This window comes from Crocuta crocuta, unplaced genomic scaffold, assembly GCF_008692635.1.
Source record: "Crocuta crocuta isolate KB4526 unplaced genomic scaffold, BGI_CrCroc_1.0 scaffold262, whole genome shotgun sequence".
NCBI classification, from domain to species: Eukaryota; Metazoa; Chordata; class Mammalia; order Carnivora; family Hyaenidae; genus Crocuta; species Crocuta crocuta.
Window position 1 is genome coordinate 3,405,478 of NW_027528869.1, and position 19,165 is coordinate 3,424,642.

General features: G+C 42.3%; 1 protein-coding gene across 1 annotated transcript in view; it reads left to right on the forward strand.

The window, feature by feature from the left end:
* The window catches only part of GUCY2C (guanylate cyclase 2C), an 81,427-nt gene extending 66,203 nt beyond the window's left edge, over positions 1 to 15,224 (forward strand). The window contains 7 exon segments of the mRNA XM_077756437.1: positions 1,416 to 1,574; positions 5,357 to 5,549; positions 7,006 to 7,180; positions 9,647 to 9,745; positions 11,752 to 11,846; positions 14,698 to 14,919; positions 14,921 to 15,224. Of these exon segments, the coding sequence (XP_077612563.1) occupies positions 1,416 to 1,574; positions 5,357 to 5,549; positions 7,006 to 7,180; positions 9,647 to 9,745; positions 11,752 to 11,846; positions 14,698 to 14,919; positions 14,921 to 14,959 (982 nt within the window). The 3' untranslated portion in view covers positions 14,960 to 15,224.
* Positions 15,225 to 19,165: the final 3,941 nt, after the last annotated feature.

Sequence of the window (19,165 nt, forward strand, 5' to 3'; positions counted from 1 at the left end):
GACGAGAGCTCTGCACCAAGGCTCCCAGTGCGTTCCAGTGTCACAGCAAGCTGGCATCTTGTCTAAGTGTCCTTGGCCTAACAAGATCATCCAGAGTTAGGATTTTTGCTTTAGGACCCAGGTTTTCTTTTTTCTTTTTTTAAAAAATTTGTTTAGTGTTTATTTATTTATGGGGGAGGGGGAAGGGGCAGAGGAGACAGAGAATCAGAAACAGGCTTCAGGCTCTGAGCTGTCAGCATAGTGCCTGACTCAGGGCTCGAAACCACAAACCGTGAAATATGACTTGAGCTGAAGTCAGACTCTTAACTGACTGAGCCAGCCAGGTGCCCCTTTCTTTTTCTTTAAATTTTTTAAAATGTTATTTATTTTTGAGAGAGGGACAGAGAGACAGAGCATGAGAGGGGTAGCGGAAGAGGGAGACACAGAATACGAAGCAGAGGACCCAGGCTTTCTGTTCTACGGAGATAATAGAAGGCTCAGCTTTGCTTTTCTTGGTCCTTCTGTATTTATCACTGTATTTATCACTTCTAGAGCCTTAAAAAAAGATTCTCCCTTTATCATAAATCATTATTAAAATTTTAGAAAATAGGAATAAGCAAACAAGGGTAAAACATCACCTATTTCTCAATAGAGGGCTACTGGTTTTCAAAAATTAAAAATTATAATTTTTGCTGTTTTATCAACTTTTTTACTTAATATAGAGGGTAGCATCTTTCTGTATTCTAATTTGTATTTAACAATACATTAATATTCTACTGTATCATAATATTTTAAATTACATTTTGTTACTCATTTGGGTTATTTTCAAGTGTTGCTAATATAAACACTATAATCTGTGCCTTGTTTTGTAGTTACTTTTCAGCACTTTACCTGCAGATAGTTCCTAAAAATAGTGCTGGCGGACTGATCAGTGTTATGTGCTTTCAAAGCTTCTGACACGTTTTGCCAGACTGCCCTCAAGGAAGGTCGTAGTGGAACTTTTTCCTCCTTACCTCCATTGACCACCATTTTTCTAACCTTTGGCTTTATTTTTACAAAATGGTATGTCTATTTCTAGGAGCGCCAGGGTGGCTCAGTCGGTTAAGCCATCAACTCTAGGTTTCGGCTCAGGTCATGGATCTCACGGTTTGTGAGATCGAGTCCTGCGCCTGGCTCCTGGTTGACAGTACGGAGCCTACTTGGGATTCTCTCTGTCTCTCTCTCTCTCTCTCTCAAAATAAGTAAATAAATTTGAAAAAAATCTTATGTCTATTTCTATTTCTTTAATTTTTCCTGAGGCTATTTTTTTTAACGTATGTTGGCCACTTTTATTTTGTTCTTTGTCATACTGACTTTTTAATCATATTTGTCCACTAGTTTACTGGATGTTTGTGCTTTTTTAATAATTTGCAACCACTCTTTTTTACTACCTACAGCCTATTTCATGATGAAAAAAATGAAACTTATATGGACACCTTGATCCGACGTCTACAGCTGTATTCTCGAAACCTGGAACATTTAGTGGAGGAAAGGACGCAGCTGTACAAGGCAGAGAGGGACAGAGCTGACAGACTTAACTTTATGTTGCTCCCAAGGTGAGGAAAGTTCTCATGATCGCACAGCCACGCCTTCTTCCTTATAGCTGAAAGTGTCAGCATTTTCATCTCGTATTGTTTTCTTCCCTTTGTATCTATATAGGGAACGTTCTTTTGCACGGTCTTCAACAGATTATTGAGTTAAAAAAAATACACATACTTTGCCAAGGCTTGTTCTGGTTTGTACTCAAAATATCTAAAAGAAAAAGATTATTTTCTTTTTAAATTAAAAAAATTGTTTAACATTTATTCATTTTTGAGAAGCAGAACATGAGCAGGGGAGGGGCAGAGAGAGAGGGAGACACAGAATCTGAAGACAGGCTCCAGGCTCTGAGCTGTCAGCACAGAGCCCGACGCGGGGCTCGAACCCGTGAACCCGTGAGATCATGACCTGAGCCGAAGTCGGACGCTCAGCTGACCTAGCCACGCAGGCGCCCTGAAAACGGTTATTTTCAATGGGCTGTATGTTGCCCCAGAAGGAGCATGGGTAGTGGAGTTAGAGAGGCCAGGGTTCTGATACCTCTTTGCCACTTTTCCTAAGTCTGAGAGCTGTGGCAGGTCACTGCCTGTCTTTCTTTAATCTCAAATTGGAAATTAAAACTGTCCTCTGGACTCTATGAGCTATAAGGCACTAAGTACCCATTTCTTTTCTTCTTTTCACCTCAAAGTAGAAGCCAGGTTACAAGGAGCAGGAGCAGACATTAGTGAAGGAGGTGGGAGCCGCAGATCAGATGCCTCCTCACAGAGGCAACTATGGGCTGACCTCTATTTTGTGAAACAGTATCACAGCCATGACATAAGAGAAAGGAAGTAAGGTTGAAATCCTTGCACAGTTTAAAGTTTTGTGAGTGTTGGTACTCATAATAACTAAGGAAGGTTAAGAGAAGCAAGAAATTAAAGTGTGGAGCTAGAAAACAGACTAGACTTGGGCCAAGGCGCCCTTAACTGTCACAAGTGAGCAGTAACGTTCTCTTCTCATTCAAGTACAATAACCTGTTCTGTTAGAGGAAGCCCAAGCTAGACAGTCCAGCAGTGGGTGAAATCGTGGAAGCCGAGGTCGGCTAGGCCTGAATTCCACCCACGTTCCCACCACCCACTACCAATGTACAACTACCTACATGATCCAAACCTCAGTTTCTTATGCACCTCACAGACTGGCCCCAAGAATTTCCTGAAATAATGCTCAGGATATAAGGTACTTACCACAGAGTCTGGAATGTCTATGGTTATTATTATCATACGCAATAGCTATGACTTTTATATGTAACTTGTGTTCATTATAGTTTCATTTTGAACCCATGCTTAATTTAGACAATCAGCTCTACATTAGTAAAAGGATGATTTTGGGATCGTATGAGCTGTTTCCTCAATAAAGCAACAGTTTCTTTTTGACAAACCTAAGCGACAAGCCGAGGAGTTACAAACGTGCTCTGTTCAGTCATCTGTGCCTGAAGGTGCCTACTGCAGGATCTATGTCCCCAGAATGCCAAGGAACAGCCTGGGAACGGCGCCCTGGAAATAGGCTGCAGCCCTTAATATTCCCATCAGAGATGGCAATTTCTATCAGAGCTTCATAAATGCTAGGTGTAAGGTGCAGGCCTTGCCTGGCCTTTAGTGCTGAGTTGTAACAAAAACAACATCCAGATAATCTGGCTGCCTTTCCCAGGGCGTCATCACCCATGGTTTTAACCAATACAGTTACTCAAATGCTTTGAAACAGCTGGCTCACCACCTCAGACTTTTATCTTACCTTTGCTGTAATGAGCCACGTCGGTCACTAGATGGTAGATCTTTGGTTTGTTTTGAGTATAGTTGACATACAGTGTTACATTAGTGGCAGGAGTACAACAGAGTGATATGAGATTCTGTGTATTACTCCGTGCTCACAGCCATAAGCGAAGTCACCATCTGTCACCATACAACGTTATTACTACAGTAGGATTGACTATATTCCCTATGCTCTACTTTTCATCTCCGTGGGTAGATGTTTTCTTGGATTGCCACGGGTTATATAACACAAATCTCTTCAATAGCTGCAATACACCATGACTCCAGTGCAACTGTCTGATAATTTATGTACAAATATATTTGTAAAAGAAAATTAAAATGTACATGAACAATAACTAGACGAATCAAAAAGAAATATTTACAGCAAAATTGTCAATAAGCTAAGGCTGTATGTAGGAACCAGATTCTACTTAGCTGTTTGTTTAAACAGTGCCTCTTGGGTTTTGAAACATTAAAATACAAGTTCTTTCTTCTTGTGGGAAGTCTTTCTAAGACATTTACTGTGTTTGCTAATCTGTGTCAGCAGCAGCCTGTTACCAAAGCTCGCTGTGTTAAGTCACAGCTCTTTGTTTATCTACCAACATTAGTTCCTCTCTCTGCATACTATTTCCCACGTTCATATGACTTTTCAGATATAAGCAGTAACATGAAGGGCAAAGATGGTGAAATATCCAATTTTATCATTACGTTCATGTATTTTTCAAAAAATGTGCACCGCTCTACTGGGCATGTCAAGAGACACCACCCCGGAACTGCCCCCTGATACTCCAACCAGCCACACCGAAGGGGTATTTCTCAAAGGTCCCAGGCTTTGTCGTTGCACTAATTGAAAAAAATTCCCTCAATGCTCTGGAGGTTCTCAAAATGAACGTTGAGTGTCCTTGGGGTTAATGAACTTCTTCTGGGGGAATTCTTTCGACACAATTGGCATACCTGCAGGTGGTCCCCATCTCCATGAATATCCAAGGTGTGGGTCGTGGAGGAGATGCCGTGTGATAAAAAGACTGAAAGGTGGGATGTTGCTGAGTTCTAGGACGGGTTCTGCCCTTAGTGGCCGTGGGACCTTGTGAAAGTCATACTGTTTAGACCTTAGGGTTCTCAATGACCTCTATGGCACCTCCTAGTGGCCACGTTGTGATTCTAAGGGTTCCACACTTGAGTCCTTTACAGAGCCATCCCAAGGGCAGACAGGGAGCACCCAGCCTCATGACGGTCCCACTCCATTTTCTCAGTGAAAAGTCAACTTGGCACATCAAGGAAGTATGGTGTGCAGTTCCTTCTTATGGGTCTGTCTTAATTCTGAGTCTGATATACTATTCCTTTGATCTCTGCAACAGAGATATTCCAAGTTGCTTTTATTTGACTTCTGCAGTTTGGCGGTAGTTTTAATGTGTTTCTATGGTGACTGATTTTGCTTTTTAAAGGACCTAAAAATATATCAAATAAACTCTTGTTCAGAATATATCAAAGTTAATTTTAAGTGCATTGTTCCTTTATAGTGATATTAAACAACATCATGTTAAATATGCTTGGGATGCAAAACCCTTGGCTCTGATGAAAAGCCAGGTCTGACAGCTGTAGTGATTTAAGCTCTTACATTTATGATGCTCTCCCTTCAGCTTCTGGATGTAGAGCTACATCTAGAAGAAGCTGACTGTCAATAAAGTGGTAAAAAGTGGGCAAGTATGTATGCATATGAGGGTTATGTAGGTACCAGAGTTATATGTACATGCATATTAGGGTTAATAATCAAGTACTAAGTTAATGCTGAACTTGCATATATACATCTGTGTTCAAATACATGTATTATATGTGTTTGTGTGTATTCTATTCCTGTATTCAGGATGTGCAATCTATTTTTGCTTCCTACTCACCCCTTTCAGTGGAAATCCCAAATTCTGGAATGCCTTATGAACAATTACTACTGTATCAAAAAATTTATATAAGAAAAAAAATTACTGAAGTTGAAGACATTTTTTCCCTTCCTCATCTAGGCTGGTGGTCAAGTCTCTGAAGGAGAAAGGCATTGTGGAGCCTGAACTGTATGAGGAAGTTACAATCTACTTCAGTGACATTGTAGGTTTTACCACCATCTGCAAATACAGCACCCCCATGGAAGTGGTGGACATGCTCAATGACATCTATAAGAGTTTTGACCACATTCTTGATCACCACGATGTGTACAAGGTAACTACTTCACCCCCGAGGCTGAAATGATTGTACTGCCCATGTTAGCAGAGCCAGCGTTGGTTGGTTCAGCTCTTGTCCTCTCTAAGATTTAATGAATTCGTGGTTGAACACAAGCTAAAAATGAAGGGAAGTGAAAGAATAAGAAGGGTCAGAAGTCAAAATGCCCACATGATTTTCAGAAGCACTATGAAGGAAACAACATAGAGTTCATCAGGAATGAATTTTGGCCACTAAATTTAGTACTCTCAAATCAACTTTTAAAAAAATGGACAGTGTTTAGACTGATTGCACATGAAGCAGAGAAAACACTGGAGTTACATAACAAGTAGAATAGTAATATGTTGTTGTTATTGTTGTTGTTGTTGAAAGAATAAGCATCATTCAAAGAAAACTAAAGAAAAATAGGGAGAACACTCTGTAAGTTCAGAACTGGGTCTGTTACCTGACTAGTGGGCTGACCAGTTTCGGGCTAATACTACCTGAGTCAGAAAACAACAATTGAATCCTCCCATTTTCATGTTGGAAAAATAGCAGAGCATATGGAGCAAATAACTTTAGAAACAGAGAGCTCTTCATTCAAATCCCACTTGGCCCTACCTACCTGTGACCTCATAAAATACATTTAACTTTACCAATCTATAAAACGGGATGATAGTAACACCTAACTCAGTGGGTTATTGTGAAGACTATTGACAAAAACCATATACCTGAAATACTGTATCCTCAAGTAAAGTTTAAAGGTCACTCATGTGACAGTCTGTCATAATGGTTATTACCCACAGAGAGGGTGTCCCTTTTAGGGTTTGTCTTAGCCCCATCTTCACCCAGAAAGCCATATTAACAACAGCTCTTGTTGGACAAAAAATGGTTATTCTTGTAGAGATGGTTGGCAAAGAGAAGTTAACTGGTCAACAAATGTGAACTATATGACCGTGAAAATAAAAAGAGAAGTCATTTACAAAGAATATTGTTTATAGGATGCTCTTGATACAAATTTATTTACTACAAGAAGAGTGTTTAGAATCGCCATACTATAAGAATGTGCTTTACATCTTCAAGGAACCCACAATTATTTTTTTTTTTTTGGTCAAATAGGATATGAAAAATAAAATGTTAAGGGCTAAAGGTGACTTTTCTGGTAATTAAAGGTTATATGCCACCATTCAGACTATAATGTAAACATTATAGACTTGTTAGTACATCTAAATGATTTATGTTATTATAAAGTACTCTCACATGATCAAAATTATTTATCGTTCATTTAACTAGACTATAAAACTGTGAAGAAATTTGCATAGATCTGGTCTTGAACTAGTCCCAGAGAAAAGCATACAGGGCTATGCTCGGACTGGGTTCTCAAAAGCTTTTGTTTTGATATGTAATCAACTACTTGTTTGTAATATCTTGTGCCTTTGGAAGGGTTAGAATCACTAATGAAAAACTATTTCCATAGGTGGAAACCATTGGTGATGCCTACATGGTGGCCAGTGGTTTGCCTAAGAGGAATGGCAATAGACATGCAATAGACATTGCCAAGATGGCCTTGGATATCCTCAGCTTCATGGGGACCTTTGAACTGGAGCATCTTCCTGGTCTCCCAATATGGATTCGCATTGGCATTCATTCTGGTATGGAGTTAAGCATTGTAGCAAATGGGAACCATATGAACTTCTGTGCACCAACTAAACAAGAAAGGATAAAGGGTCTTCTGATGTGATTGATTTTCCCCTGAAGTTTACTCTTGAATCTGTCTGCCAAATATGACATCCCATTACATATCCTGACATAATGAGACAGTCCTTCAAGAGTTCTAGGAAACGGCACCTTTTATAGCACCTTTGACTCCTGGAATGCTAAATGCCAACCACAGACTGAAATAACAGCCTCCAGACTTCTTCCTATTTAAGTCCCCATATTTATTATTTACTTCCTCCCCATTCCCTCCCTTTCCCCTGCCCCCAACCTCTGCATAGTCTTTTCCACTAAACTATTATAGTAGCTTTCATGGATTAGATTATCTACAGGGAAAAAATAGCTGGTAAAATTCCTATAGTGGAAGGCATTTATGTCCTTCCCATCCCCCTCGGTAGTACCAAAAGTACATGGATCACTTCAACGGTTGTAAAAGATACTTAGCCTGGAATGTAGAGATTTGAGAACATGAGTTACAAACTAGGAAAATCTAGTTGGAGAGAACTTAGAAGTCATCTGGATTAATCCTTTATAGGGCACAAATTATCTTTATAGGTTCCAAGACAAGTAATAATACAGCTACTTTTAGAATAATCCCAGGATTCCCTGAAAACTCAGTTTCCAAAGCCAACTCACTCCATCATCCAATAGTTATAATGATTAAACACTCTTTCCTTGTGTTAAATCACACCTCCCTATACTTTCTTGCCATTGCTTTTTTCTGCCCTTCAAGGTTCACAGAGGACTCAAAATACAGAAAACCCAAGATCACTCCAGACTTTGTGGCAAGAACCAGGCCACTGCATTTGTAAATGTCATCCTGTATCCACAGTGCCTAGCACAGAGCCTGGCAATAAATATTTCTTGATTTAGTAGTGAGCCAGTGAGATTCTCAAAGTAACAGTAAATAGAAGGTAAAAATTTCTACCACGTTCACTCTTCCCCAATCATGTCCACAGCCATATATCATGGATGTTTCCACGTACATATGAGCGACCTTCTCATGTACCAGCAGTCGCATGAGGTCCCTTTTCTGACCCATCACAATTGCCAGGCCTGAGGGACAGCAGGAGGGCTGCCTGATCCAAGTCAAGGAGGCCGGAGCCCTGGTTCCTAGCCATCTCTTTTCCCATGACCAACCCAATACCTGCGCTGAGCGCCAGGGCCCACATGCCCCCCACATTGGGCTGGAACGAGAATAGATAATAGGCACACATACCTGGAGAGGTTTAGCCCTAAGAAACTAAGAGGTTGCAGTTAAATACTGATAGTTGAAAACAAGACTTAACATCTGCAGGAATTTTCTGCTACCAGGTCCCTCCCGAGCTTTATCTACTCCATTTCTGAAGTGAGAGTATGCTGTAATTAGACCTGGCACAACTAAGGCACAGATCAGAGATCTTCTGACCACACTGCAGCCACTATTACTCCCTCCCTTCTGTAGGTTGTTCTGTTTTTGTGTGGTTTTGTTTGTTTTTCAGTTGGTTATTTTGTTTTGCATCGAAGCTAACAAGGAAGGGCTCGGCCCTCAAAGGAAGATCCAGTATTTTTATTCTTTCTCAATGTTTGTGATCAGAGAATTTGTAGGAAATCTACAAAGGAACTCATACAGATCAAAACCCAATAAGCCAACTGAAAAATCAATAGCTACCTTTATCCAGAAATCCAGCTTTGCAGTTTCTGGGTTCATCTTGAACTTCTAAAATGTGTCACTCCTTGCATTCAGTCATTCCACACAAATGCTTGGTTAACAACCCTTCTTCCCTGCCTACGTCTGCTGTGCCCAGTCTTGCCTTGGTTTCTGTATTCTTGTTAGAATGCCACAGCCCTCCCCACCCCCATCCCGCTGCATTTCACATGATGCGTGAAGTGCTCAGGGATGATTATGCCAAGTCCTTGTCTTCCGAGCTCTCCATCATTGGGTCACCAGGCCAGGGAATGCTCCTCTGAGTAAATTAAAATAAAATAAGACAAAGTTTGGCCATTGAGCCTTCCAGTGTACCCAGCCCTCCAGCACTTCAGAGCTCAGGAAAGTGTGGTGTGGGAGTCTTCGTTCTTCCTGAGAACCTTCTATTGAAAATATTAAAAAGGACTTCCTACCTTTGCCGCCTGGACCTCCGGATATCTTCTTGTTTGGTCTTGCCTGGGCCTCTGGATATCTTCTTGTTCTGTACTTTTCTGTGCGAGAGCAAGACACTTTCTGGAATCTTGTCACAACGATGTTTTCCTCAATGAATACGTCCATTTACAACAAAAGCCGCAGCTCTCTTTTCACACTGGCAGCCACTTCTATGTGAAACGAAGGATTCAGTCAGCACTGTGACCCTGAGAAGAGGTTTGCCCACCTTAACTCCGCACTGTGATTTCTGCCGCCCCCACTTCCTGCTTTCTGTGCATTTCAGGTCCCTGTGCTGCTGGAGTTGTGGGAATCAAGATGCCTCGCTATTGCCTATTTGGAGATACCGTCAACACAGCCTCTAGGATGGAATCCACTGGCCTCCGTAAGAAAGAGGATTGCTTTTCTTAGAGGAAGGCTGTGTCTCCTAGCAGAGGGGAATTACAAAATAACCCACACAATAAGGAGATACAAAGTGCCAGTGAGACGAAGGAATGACCTTTCACATTGACCGGATGTGAGCCTGTGTCAATGCAGTCCTTGCTGCATTTGCCTTTGTGTTACCATTTACTGAGGATTCTTGTATTCTCCCCCCCACCTTTTTTTTTTTTAGCTCCATCTAGACTATTTCACTAGTGTGGGTTCATTTGCAGTGCATTTGGGCGTGCTCTGCTTGGAACAGTTATGAAAGTTAGCACGGATCCACCCAAGTTAAAAAAAAAAATTCAGTGAGCTAGATAGGGAGCATACACTGATTCTCTTTCTTTCTTTCTTTCTTTCTTTCTTTCTTTCTTTCTTTCTTTCTTTCTTTCTTTCTTTCTTTTTATTATTTTTTATGTTTTTTACTTATTTCTGAGAGAGAGAGTGAGAGAGAGACAGCATGAACAGGGGAGGGTCAGAGAGAGTGGGAGATACAGAATCTGAAGCAGGCTCCAGGCTCTGAGCTGTCAGCACAGAGCCCGACGCAGGGCTCAAACCCACAAACCGCGAGGTTATGACCTGAGCCGAAGTCAGACGCTTAACCAACAGCCACCCAGGCACCCCACTGGTTCACTTTCCTATTCCTATTTTGTTTTCCTGAGAATGGTTTTAATAAAGAAAAACATAAGTATTTATTTATGTTTAGTTATTAAAAAAAACTTTTTTTCATGTTTATTATTTTTGAGAGAGAGAGAGAAAAACAGAATGTAAGTGGGGGAGGGTCAGAGAGAGAGAGAGGGGAAGACACAGAATCCGAAGCAGTCTCTAGGCTCTGGATGTCAGCACAGAACGCGAGCAGGGCTTGAACTCACAGACCGTGAGATCATGACCTGGCCCAAAGTCGGATGCTTAGCTGACTGAGCCATCCAGGTGCCCCGAATATAAGTATTTATTATATGCCAAAGCCTATATTTCATCTGCCTGGTGAGCTACATGTAGTAGATGCTCAATAAATATTGGTGACAGTGATAGTAATGGAGGTATATACAAGAGAGAAAGAGGGGCACCTGGGTGGCTCAGTTGGTTACTCATCGACTTTGGCTTAGGTCATAATCTCATGGTTCATGGGTTCGGCCCCGTGTCGGGCTCTGTGCTGACAGCTCAGAGCCTGGAGCCTGCTTCGGATTCTGTGTCTCCCTCTCTCTCTGCCCCTCCCCTGCTTGCACTCTGTCTCTCTCAAAAATAAGTAAATTTATCAAAAATAAAATTTCAAAAAAGAAAGCAAGCTTTGATCGGTACGGGTGGGGCTTACAAAAACACAGGTGATAGAGTGGTATTTTGGCACTCCACCCATAACCCGCTACTGCTTTGTACTAGAAAATCTTGTGTAAAAAGGAAAGAATAAGATTGGGACCAGACAGATTTGGTTACGGTTATAAGGACACAAGTCACTATCTGTGTAAGCTGGGCAGGAATCTACTCATCTTTCTAGGCATCAGAAGGTTGAAGAAATACATTGGGATGGATAGTAGTACCTCCAAAGAGTGAAACTTACGAAAATCATGACCCTCCAGCTCCCTCCTGAATCTCTAACTTGCTGCCCACACTTTAGCTGCTTTTTGGAACTTCCACACAGGGACCCAAACTCAAATCCCAGCTGCCAAGTTCAGTACTACAAGCTAAATCCAAGACAAGGTGCAGGGGCTACCGCTCTGAGCTAGAGTGAGAACTTGTGGAGCACAGCCTGATGAACCCCTTCACTCGGGACCCCAGAAAGCAGTGCCAGGCCCTTTCATCCCATGTGTGATGATACTTATCTCACTGATTGTACTTTTAAGCGCTCTTTGACTAAACTCTCTTAGCCGTCTAGAACATCTTCAACAGAGGTCCTGAAATAAGTGGAAGCAAATGTGTTTGTGTAATAGCCTTGAAAATGGTTGAGGTTTTCATTGATCTATTTTGCATTTCTAGCCTTGAGAATTCACGTGAGCGGCTCCACAATAGCCATCCTGAAGAGAACTGAATGCCAGTTCCTATACGAAGTGAGAGGCGAAACATACTTAAAGGTAAGAGATCCACAGAAGACCCAGAAAAAGCACTCACCCTGTGGGCCACCTCCTTGGAGAATGGACATCCAAGGGTCAATAATGTCAAGGAGCATGAAGATGAAGAATCCTTTTGTGCACTCCCCACAGTGATCGCCCATTATCCCCTGTAGGAGAAGCTGCCACCGAAGAACGTGAACTCAGAACCCTTTAAATATTTTGCACTAGGGCCAATATGTCATAAAATGCCACCTCCATTTCTTCCGCATACATCCAAGTTTTGTCTCCAAGTCCTACTGCAAAGCTGAGAGCTAAGGTGTGGGGCGGGACTTATTTAAGTCAAAGTCCCGTCTCCTCACTCGCTTCCATGCTTTCACTGCAAGAGACTGCCTCTCTCTAAAGCCTCCTCTCCAGGGATTGCTTTACCATTCTGAGGCTGTGGACCAGTGAATTGTCAGCTGTGGCCCCAGACTTCTGATTCAGTGTCATCTGGGTGCTTTCTAAAATGTAGATGCCAGGACTCTCCACCAGGCTTGCTGAGGAAGACCCTCTGTGGATATAGATCAGGACTCTCTATTCTTAATGAGCATGCTAAGTGATCGGGATGTACACCAGTTTGAAAACCACCACCAGTCTCCTCTCCATGACGCTCCTCACACTCAGAGCGTCTACCCTCCGGAGCCACCAGATGTCTCCACTGGGCTCTCAGGCTGCTTTTCAAAGGTCCTTAGACGCGCTCTTCACAATTGGTCTGAACCCAACTTCCAACTATAAAATGGTCGGTCTCCAGTAGCCACAGTGCTTCTGGCCTTTACACTGTGACTGCAACTTGGAAAAGCCTCCTTTCATGTAGACGTGCCCCAATATCAGACTTGCTCTTTGAGTCCTCCATAAATACACTTTCTAAATAGAACATTCCTGCCCAAGTAGAAGCAGTGTCTGGATTACCACAGTCCAAACACAGCCAGCAAATTATGGTGTGAAAGATGAGTGATTTTTAATTTTTTTAATGTTTTTTTTTTTTAATTTCAGAGAGAGAGAGGGAGAGAGAGAGAGTGAGAAAGAGAATAAGAGCAGGGGAGGGGCAGAAAGGGAGACAGAATCTGAAGCAGCCTCCGGGCTTTGAGCTATCAGCACAGAGTCCAGCGTAGGGCTTGAACCCATGAACTGTGACATCATGATCTGAGCCAAAGTAGGATGCTTAACCAACTGAGCCACCCAGGCGCCCCAAAGATGAGTCATTTTTAAGTCTATAATCACCCCGTCTCCTTTTCAAATACAAGCTCTAGCAAAAACAGGATTTCCAGTGAACCTCCATTCATTTTATAGCCTCCAGATGGGGCCAGCAAATGTCACTTAATAAGCATTTCTCAGGATGTACGTGTGTTTATAATTTACATGCTTAAGATGGGGCAACTGGCAAAGGTTTTGTGACAAGACCTTGTGGCCAAAAGGGCTAGAAGAAAACGTGGGTGATGAAAACCAGTCGAATTTCTTGGCATAGCCGGGTTGTAGCTGAATTTCCTTCTTTTTAAATTTAGAGCTCTTATGATGTCGCTCTAATGACATTTTGAAACGTCCTTGGGGGACAAGAGAGAACTCTTCTTTGCAAAAAATAAACATGCCTGGGGGCTGAGAGGCTTATGTTTTAAAAGGGACTTGGAAATGAAGATCGGTCTAGAGAGGACGAGAATCCCGTCGGGAACGTGCGCTGTGCCGGAACGTAGACGGTGATCAGACACGTGGAAGCGAGCGGCCTCTTGGAAGCGGCCACTTGGCCAGAACGGGGGGCTGGAACTGGCCTGTGTCCCCGGCGTTCCCGGCTCACGCCTCGCTTGTCTCCCCAGGGAAGAGGAACCGAGACTACCTACTGGCTGACGGGGGTGAAGGGCCGAGAGCNTGCCGCACACAGCCCGTTTCACTGTGGGCAAGAGCTTTGACGGTGGCGACGAGCTACTGAACAAGGGGCCGGGGACCGCATACACGAGACGGTTAGAAACGTCTCCCTTCTCTGGCTGCCGGAAACGGGGTGTTCCAGGCACGCTCAGCGGAGGGTGGTTGACCGCTCGCCTCCTGCACGACGGGCTTGCACGCGAGGAGAGCGTGCTGGCCGCGCACGGGCACCTGCGGCTCTACCGCCGCCACCAGCTCTCAGCCCGGCGGCTGGAACCGGGCGCTCCCCCACCCCAGGTGCTGCCTTTTCACGTGGGGCCTGTGTTCTCCCGGAGAGGAGGAAGGCGGCGTTTCAGGTCCAACCAACAGGTTTCAGTTCCCTTCAAGATGACTCGAATGACCATCCCGTTGCACATTTCGCCGCTGCAGTCAGTTATCCGCTGTTCCTGTGGCTTTTGCTGTAGCGCAGACCCAGGTCGATGGCAAGGCTGGAGGGAAGCCACAACGCCCCCGGTCCTCCCTGGGCCACAGGTCCGTTGCAGCCCCTCGAAGCCCTCCCCAGGCAAGAGCCACACTCCAGGATGTGTGGGACCGCGTCCTCAGGCTCGTGTTGCGGGGGCCTTGCATCGCTGTGGCTTTTCTCCTCCCTGCGGTGGCTTGCGTCAACCTAACCGCACTTCCAGACCCAAGCAGCATGTTGTTTCACTTTGAAACTGAAATCCGGTTTTCCTCTCGAAATATATTCTGCTTTTTCTACAATCACACAGAGCAGGGATGGCAGCACTTCTCAGCTCGTCAAAAGCAGGGCTCATTCCGTGTCCTCTGGACTCCCAGCGTCGGGTGCAGAATAGGCATTCAGTAAGAATGCGATAAAATAAGCATTCTTTGTGGTACACGGAACTGATTGTTCTGGAGCTACGGAGTGTTCTGTGTGAGTTGCTGAGAAGTGCCATTCTTTTTCTCCCCATTCTCTTTCCAGGGAGAATCAGCAGCGCTTGCAAGCCGACTTTTCCGACATGATTGCCAACTCTTTGCAGAAAAGGCAGGCGGCAGGGATACGAAGCCGAAAGCCAACGCGGGTGGCCAGCTACAAAAAAGGAACTTTGGAATACTTGCAGCTGAACACGACGGACAAGGAGAACACCCACTTTTAAACCGAAATGAAGTCCAAGGACTCAGCAAATTAAGTACAGCCTCGCTTGGGCAGTGGCCTCCAGTGTCCACGAAACCTAATGCAATAGAAGACTTAGATATACTCTGCTTCGCCCTGTCTGGAGCATAGACTTGCTTCTGTGAATCAGATGTGCGCTCTCAGTGCAAAAAATTACCTTTTACTCTGGAGTCTGATCTCAGCAGTGGCTCGAGGGACCTTCCACCTGGGAAGAAAGAGGAATGGATGCACCGTATCTAAGTTGAAGAGACTGTGTTCTTACTTCATTTACTTCGTGTCCATTTTTGTTCTGTTTACTGACTCTTTTTCCGTCTGTATTCACGAGAGGAGTTTTTAAATTGTCACAATTGTGTTTTAAATGACTTTTCTCCATTAAATTATATTTAACTCATAATTTTTGCAGAATATATGCTGTTAGGCAGGAATAAAAGTTAAACATTGACTGAGTCTGTGAATGTGTTTCCACCTACTCCAGCTCTTTTCCTGAAATGCACCAGCCACCGTCTTGTGCTTGCTGAAAACCTGGCGAAGTTCCCCAGCACTGAAGTTAAGGCAAAGGCAGCGCTGCTGCTCAGGGCCAAGACCCTTGATGCTCAGTATCACCTGCTACACATCAGGGGATTTCACAGAACCTTCTACCACGGAAGCTGTCTCCGGTCTCAGACAAAGGTCAAATCGTATTTACCAGTAAATACAAAGTACAGTAAAACCTGGGATGGCGAGTAACTTGCTCTGCGTGTGTTCCACAAGACGAGCAAACATTTCTAATAAATTTTAACTTGATAAACAAGCAATGTCTTGTGATATGAGTCGTATGCAACACCCAATGTCACCTGATCACAACTGAGCTAATGGCTCTTCTGTCTCTCCCTGCAGGATTGTGGGTGATCATTTCCATGCACGGGTGCTCAGTCTCAGGCTGCGGCGTTTGGCAGAAATCAGTGACTTTTTCAGAATGTTGAAGGTGTCCACAATTGGCACTAGTGTATTTTTGGTCACTTCAAAACTTAGGAATGCTTTGCTTTATTCTAGGTCATTGGATGGGTTCCTTGTTAAAGTTACATGCAAAGAAAAGGATTCCACTGAGCCAATAGATAGCAGTGATTCCGTTATTGATTGTGAAAGTCGTCCTACACAATCCCCTTGCTTATCTCCCTCACACCAGCCATGAAGGTTTTCAAAGGTAAGTACAGGTTAATTTCTTTAGGTTTCTTTACATTTTGTATTTTCTTTATTGTATTACATTACAGTATTGTAATTATTTTTATGTGAATATTTTTGGGTTGTGGGATGACTCATCTTGAGTTTCCATTATTGCTTATGGGGAAATTCACTTTGATATACAAGTGCTTTGGATTACAAGCATGTTCCCAGAACAAATTATGCTTGCAAACCAAGGACTTACTGGACTTTAAACTCTGCAAATATGGCCTGCCTGTCGTCCAGCAGCCATCTTCTGCCCCCTTCTCAAGGCACCCCAGCATGACTCGTTTGCTTGAAATCCCAGGGGAAAAGACAAAAGACAGCTGGTGTTGAGTAGATTAGAATCAGCAAAGGCAACGCTCTGCCACTTAACCTTCAGAAATCGACCACATTACTCTTCTCCCAGCCTCCACCACAAAAACCTCTGCAGAGATCAGGAAACATGTTATATCTTCTCCACGACCTGGGAAAACATAAAGTCAAAGATAATACAATATATTATCTTCTGATTTATATATTTAGTATTTCATATGCAGCAAGAGTCTTTAACCTGGAATCTGGAGGTTCACAATTTGAGTCTCAGCACTCGACCTCATTGGCTTCACAATTACAAAGAAGTATGCTTATAAAGCAAGAATTCTCATACCTGCAAGATGGCTCATAAGGTTTGCCACCCATGAATTCTATGTGAGAAAAAGTACAAAGGAAGTACTCTGTTAAACAGGAAAGAAATTCAAGAGGAATACAGGAAGTGCTAGAATCAATGTTTTTATACCTTTGATTCATACTCCTCTTAAAACCTCCAAGACGTGACTTAAAAGTATTGAAGTCAGAATACAACTAACTCAACTAGCTATGTGTTTTGTCTTCTTAGTACCAGCTATCCAGTGTCAAAAAAGCAATTAAGATTTAAGTGAGAAGAGAAATTTTACCTTATTCTTCTTTTCTATAATCCCCTGAAAACAATGAACATAGCAAATTATAGAGGAGACAACAAAAGAAGCAAGAAGATTTTAAACTTCAATTTCAATTAAAGATAAGTGATTTTAAAATGTATAACATCTAAATGCATATCTGTTCAAAAACTATCATCTGGAACTTCTTCCTTGCCAATCTAGGTGTCTTTTCTTTCTTTCTTTCTGTTGTCTGGTTGCTGAGGCTAAGACTTCCGGTACCATGTTAAATAACAATGGTGAGAGTGGACGTCCCTGTTTTATTCCTGACCAGAGCAGAAAAGCTCTCAGCTTTTCCCCCACCAAGGATGGTATTAGCTGTGTGTCTTTCATACATGGCCTTTATGATGTTGAGGTATGTCCCCTCTATCCCTACTTTGTTGAGGGTTTTTATCAAGAATTAATGCTATAATTTGTCAAATGCCTTTTCTGCATCTATTGACAGGATCGTATGGTTCTTACCCTTTCCTTTATTAACGTGGTATATCACATTGATTGATTTCCAGACATTGAACCAGGGCTCTGCAGCCCAGGAATAAATCCCACTTGATGGTGGTGTATAATTCTCTTAATATACTGTTGATTGGATTTGATAATATCTTGTTGAGAATTTTTGCATCCAGTTTCATCAAGGATATTTGCCTGTAATTCTCCTTTTTCGTGGGGTCTTTGTTTGGTTTTGGAATCAAGGTAATACCAGCTTCATGGGATGAGTTTGGAAGTTTTCCTTCTATTTCTATCGTCTTGGAACAGTTTGAAAAGAATAGGTAATAACTCTTCTTTAAATGTCCGGTAGAATTCTCCAGGGAAGCCATCTGGCCCAGGACTCTTGTTTGTTGGGAGATTTTTAATTAGTGATTCAACTTTTTTGCTGGCTGTGGGTCTGTTCAAATTTTGTACTTCTTCCTGCTTCAGTTTTTCTAGTCTGTGAGTTTCTAGAAATTTGTCCATTTTTTCCAGATTGCCCAGTTTATGGGCATATAATTTTTCATAGCATTCTCCGATAATTGTTTGCATTCTGTTGTGTTGGTTGTAATCTCTCCCCTTTCATTCATGATTTTATCTATTTGGGTCCTTTCTCTTTTCTTTTTAATAAGTCTGGCTAGGGGGTTATCAATTTGTCGATTCTTTCAAGGAACCAGCTCTTAGTTTCGTTGATCTGTTCTACTGGGTTGTTTGTTTTTTCCTAGATCATTTACTTCTGCTCTTATTTTTATTATTTCCCTTCTTCTACTGGCTTTCAGCTTTATTTGCTGTTCCTTCTCTAGCTCCTTAAGGCGTAAGGTTAGGTTGTGTATTCGGAACCTTTCTTGCTTCTTCAGATAGGCCTAAATGGCAATATACCTCCCCCTTAGGACTGCCTTTGCTGCATCCCAAAGGTTTTTGGACTGTTGTGTTTTCACTTAAATGTTCTTCCATGGGGTTTTTTATTTCTTTTTTAATTTGTTAATTTCTTTAGCCCATTCATTCTTTAGTAGGATGTTCTTTCACCCCCACATATTCGAGGGCTTTCCAAATTTTTTCTTGTTTATTTCAAGTTTCATCACGTTGTGATCTGAAAATATGCATGGTGTGATCTCAATCTTTTCTACCTGTTGAAGGCTGATATTGTTACCAAGTATGTGATCTATTCTGGAGAATGTCCCATGTTTTTGAGAAGAATTGAGAAGACTGTGTATTCTGCTGCTTTAAGATGAAATGTTGTGAATATATCTGTTAAGTCCATCTGGCCCAGTTTGTCATGCAAAGCCATTGTTTCCTTGTTGATTTTATGATTAGGTGATCTGTCCATTGCTCTAAGTGGGGTATTAAAGTCCCCTACTATTATCGTATTATTAGCAATGTTTTTTATGTTTGTTATTAATTGATTTATATATTGGGGCGCTTCTAAGTGGGGGAGGCATAAATATTTACAATTCTTTGCTCTACTTGATGGACAGATCCCTTAATTATGACATAATACCCTTCTTCATCTCTTGTTACAGTCTTTATTTTAACACTTAGTTTAGCTGATACAATATGGCCGCTCTGGCTTTATTTTCATGTCCGTTAGCATGATAAATAGGTTTTCATCCTTTCACATTCAGTCTGCAGGTGTCTTTAGGGCTAAAGTGAGTTTC